The 4592-nt window shown below is 40.8% G+C and overlaps 1 protein-coding gene across 1 annotated transcript; it reads left to right on the top strand.

The window, feature by feature from the left end:
- Window positions 1-333: 333 nt before the first annotated feature.
- LOC149569501 (uncharacterized) lies at window positions 334-1116 on the top strand. Its single transcript, XM_089816928.1, has one exon. It carries the CDS (start codon window positions 334-336, stop codon window positions 1114-1116), a length of 783 nt encoding a protein of 260 aa, XP_089673054.1.
- The last annotated feature ends 3476 nt before the right edge of the window (window positions 1117-4592 follow it).

Raw genomic sequence — 4592 nt, 5'->3', positions numbered from 1 at the left:
AGGGGAGACAGATGGATTGCATGTGATTAACCTTGCGCTGCGCATCTGCCTTTTGCATAGCTAGGGCCTGCATGCCCTAGGCCTGCTGCTTTCGGTGTCTGCTATGGTCAAGAGCTATTTTTTATCGCATCAGCCTGTGTGTGGGGAGATATGTCTACATAGAAGAAGTGGGGAGCTAAGGGGAGAGCTTTGAGAGTTTTTGTGGAGTTGAGGCCGGCTAGATTTTTCTGCTCCGATAGGGCTTTCTTCCCTTTGTGGCATGGAGAACTCTTTTGGATTTGGGTGAGTCTAGTTTTAGAGTTTAGCTTGGAGGAAATGCCTTTGAATTCGAACATGGGGCAATCGATGGCCCTCGAGGCTCAAATTTTGACTAAGGATCAGGACATGCCTGATACATCATTTCAGATGCGAGGAGGGGCTAATGGCCAGATGGGCAATATCCCAGCTGGGGAGAACGTGGCCTCATCAAAAGGTTCTATTTGTATTAAGAAGATGAATGGGTGTTTGGAGAGATCTGATGATCGACCAGTGCTGGTTATTCAACTGGAGAAAATTTTGAAAGGTGTAGAATATTGGGGCAAGCATGCACTCATATGCAAATTTTTGGGTCTCCGACTCCCTCTACCTATGTTGGAATCATGGGCTCATCGGGTTTGGAATCCAGAAGGGGATATGGAAATTCTACTGGTGGCTAACAACTATTTCATGGTTATTTTCTCAAGCATGTTGGACAAAGGCCCATACTTCTTTAACCAGGTTGAGCTATTCATCAAACCCTGGCACACTAGATTCAATTCTGCTGAGGAGATCCCATCTCGGGTCCCTATGTGGATTCGGCTTCCATGTTTGCCACGAGAATTTTGGAGAGAGGATATTCTTCATTCAATATCTCTTTTGCTTGGGAAATCAATTGGGCCGGCCACCCAGACCCAGGATCAAAAAGTAATTTCATATGCACGTATTTTTGTGGAGGTTGATCTTACTAATCCACTAACATATTCTATGGAAATTTGTTTAGGCTCTTGTTCATGGATTCAACAGCTGGACTATGAGACTCTACCCTTTAGATGTAGGATTTGTTGTGAGTATGGGCATTTACAACGCAAATGCCCCTGAAATAAATTTTCTCAATCATCAGCAACTATGATGCTGACTCCTAAGAATGACAAATACAAAACCTCATTACTAGCTGGTCCCTCTAGAGATAAGGAGGGTTTTATCCCAGTTAAGCTATGTAATAAAGGAAAGGGGCAGAAGAGAACTTGGACGAATAGACAAAGTGATGACACCTTCAATAGGTTTAATGTGTTGGAGAACTTAATATAGGAGGAAGGTATACCCGTTGAGACACCCCCAAGTGATATCTCTCTTTTGTAACCCCAACTAGAGGAAGTTGAGAATCTAGTCCAAATTTGTGAGGAAGTACAAGGCCAGACTGTTGGCTCGGATGGATTGATTCAGGAGTCATGTTGTGATATTCCTGGTAGCTCACATCCATGTGATTGTCCAAATATCATAGCCTCTACCCACTCTGGCAAGAAAGGAGTGACCAACAACACAAAAGGCTCTAAAGCTACATCCATATTGGGTTTACAACAAAGGCCCTTTAAAAAAGGGACCTTAGAAAAATCTACTAAGAGTGGAAGGAAAACAGATCAAGAGAAAGTTAAGATGATGGGTGAGACTTTGGTTGAAGTGGGGTTTGCGAAGCCCATTGATTCCCACTTCTCGCAATCTTCTAAATGATTGTTATTTCATGGAATGTTAGGGGGTCAAACAACATCTTTAGAAAAAAGGTTGTTCACAGATTGATAAATTCTCACTCTCCAGGTGTCTTTTTCATTCAGGAAACTAAACTTTCAGTTGATGAATTAAATAGTTGTGGACCAAAGTTATGGCCCCATGGTAGCTAGCAGGCTATAGGTGCTCAAGGCAGCTCAGGTGGTCTTTCTTGTCTCTAGAATCCTAAGAAGGTAACTCCCTTGTGGTGGGTTACGAGCAGATCCTCCATCTCTTTTATGGCTTCTCACTTTGAGACAGGTGAAAGGTGCTTGTTTTCCAATGTTTATGCTCCTAATGATTTAGTTGGAAAATCTCTTATGTGGTCACATATTAAATTTTTCTGATATTTAGACCCTTTCCTTCCTTGGATTGTTGTGGGAGATTTTAATGTTGTTACTAATCTTGAGGAAAAGAGGGGAGGAATTTCTCGATTGGGTCCCTCTTCTAGTATGCTTAGAGACAACATTAGTGCTTTGAACCTTATTGATGTTAAACCTGCTTCTAGCTTATTCACGTGGAACAATAGAAGGAGTGGGATGGAGGCAATCTTTGAAAGGCTTGAAAGGTTCTTGATATCTTGTTTTTGGATGAATATTAAACGGGCTACTAGTTTAGATATTCTTGATTGGAGAGGCTCTGATCATTGGCCTATCATGCTCTCTGTCACTCCTTTCAAGACTTCTAAGAATCCCTCTTTCAAGTTTCAGTTGATGTGGTTGAGAGATCCTTCCCTTCATGATCTTATGTTATCCTGGTGGTATAAGGGTAGGCCCCCTCATGGAACTTCCATGTACACCTTTGAGAAGAGGCTTTAGCATGTGAAGTTCAGGTTGAAACAGTGGAATAAACAAAGTTTTGGAAACCTTCAAAAGCATTTAAGGGGGGCCCAGGCCAGGCTTGACTGTGTCACTCGCCAGATCAGGGACCAAGGAATGTCTCCTGATTTAATGTCTAAAGAATCCTCAACTTTGAGGGAGCTTGAAGAATGGGATCTTTGGGAGGAAATATTTTGGAAACAAAAGTCTCAGGTGGATTGGTTGCCGGAAGGAGATAGAAACATTGCTTTCTTCCACAACACTGTTAAAGCTCACATGTTTGGAAATTCTATTACTTCTCTTGTATCTTCTTCTAGAGATCATCTCTCTTCCAAGGAGGAAATTTCTTTAGAAGCCACTAATTACTTCTCTCAGCTCTCCTCTAAAGAGGAAGCTGTGTCCTTGGTGGAGACAAGAGCTATTTTAGATTGCATTCCTCGTCTTGTGTTTGGCAGTATGAATAGGGATCTGTTAAAACTTATTATGCTCGAAGAGATGGGGAAGGTAGTTTTTGGTATGAAGAAAGGTAAAGCCCTGAGCCCAGACAGATTTCCCATTGAATTTTTCCAAGAGTTTTGGGAGATTATTAAATTGATCTTCTAGAAGTTGTTCAAGAATCATATACGAATAATCAAAAGCTCAAGTCCTTGAATGTTATTTTCCTAACTCGTGTCCCCAAGATTGAGGGAGCTAATAGGTTGGATCAATTCAGACCTATTGCTTTATTCAATGTCATGTACAAAATTATCACAAAATTAATTGCTGAAAGGATTAAGCCTTTTCTTGCCTCTTTGATTTCCAAGGAACAAGGAGGTTATGTTGGAGGTAGATAGATCCTTGATGGAGTGGTTATAGCTTCAGAAGCTATTCATTCTATGGCCACTTCCAAGGAAAAGGCTATGTTTATGAAGCAAGATTTGGCTAAATCTTACAACTGAGTTAGTTGGGAGTTTATGGGTCGTGTGCTTCTTTCTTTTGGTTTTGATATGGAGTGGGTGGATTGGGTTCTCAGTTGTGTGAATTCCACTTCCTTTTTAGTCCTTATTAATGGAGAGCCTACTGATCTATTCTCTGCTTCTCGGGGGCTTCGGCAGGGGGATCCTATCTCTCCATATCTATTTATCATTATGGCAAAGGCTCTAGGTAGATTTATAAAATCTCAACTAGGAAAGGGGCTGGTTCAAGGGTGGAAGTGGCACAATGACATTCCAACATACATGCACCTCCAATTTGTGGATGATACTACATTGATGGGATTGGATACCATAAATTAAGCAAGGAACTTCAAAGCAATTTTGGATACTTATTTGAAAGCTTCTGGATATTAGATTAATGAAGGTAAATCATCTATTTATTTCTTTAAGACTCAGTCAATTCAGGTTAGGATTGCTAGAATTCTCAAGTTTCAGGTTACTTCCCTTCCTTTGATTTATCTTGGAGTGGCACTGGCCCTGGGAACTCAACTGAAAGATTATTGGCAAGGTCTTGTTAGATTGTGGTGACTAATCAGGAAAGTACTATACATACTTAATAAATAGTGGCGAATAGGAAAGTACTATACATACATGGTAGCCGACATATTATGGCCGACATATGGCTGACATGTTATAACCCTAAAGCGGTTTAATACTCATATAAAAAGGGCTTAGGGTTGGGTATTTGATATATGTTGTGATACAAAATTGGTTCTTGTGGCGGTATTGAGCTGTAAGGGATTACGGATTGTAATCAGGTTGTAATCACTGGATTGTAATAAGATCTGACTTGTTGTTTGGTGGACATAGCCCAGGGATTGGGTGAACCACGTTAAATCTTGGTGCCTTATGTTCATTTCTGTTTGTTCTATTATTTTTTGTTATAGGTTATATTTGCATGTGGTTTTTATTTCTATCTGTGGTTTATCCTAACAAATGGTATCAGAGCAAGGTTGTCTTTCAGTTATCCTCTGCAGGAAAGTCTCACGGTTAAGTGGGAGTCTCACAGTTGAGTGGGAGC

This window comes from Cupressus sempervirens, chromosome 3, assembly GCF_028749045.1.
Source record: "Cupressus sempervirens isolate cs-2001-9-10 chromosome 3, ASM2874904v1, whole genome shotgun sequence".
NCBI classification, from domain to species: domain Eukaryota; kingdom Viridiplantae; phylum Streptophyta; class Pinopsida; order Cupressales; family Cupressaceae; genus Cupressus; species Cupressus sempervirens.
This window is presented reverse-complemented; position numbering and strand designations above follow the sequence as displayed.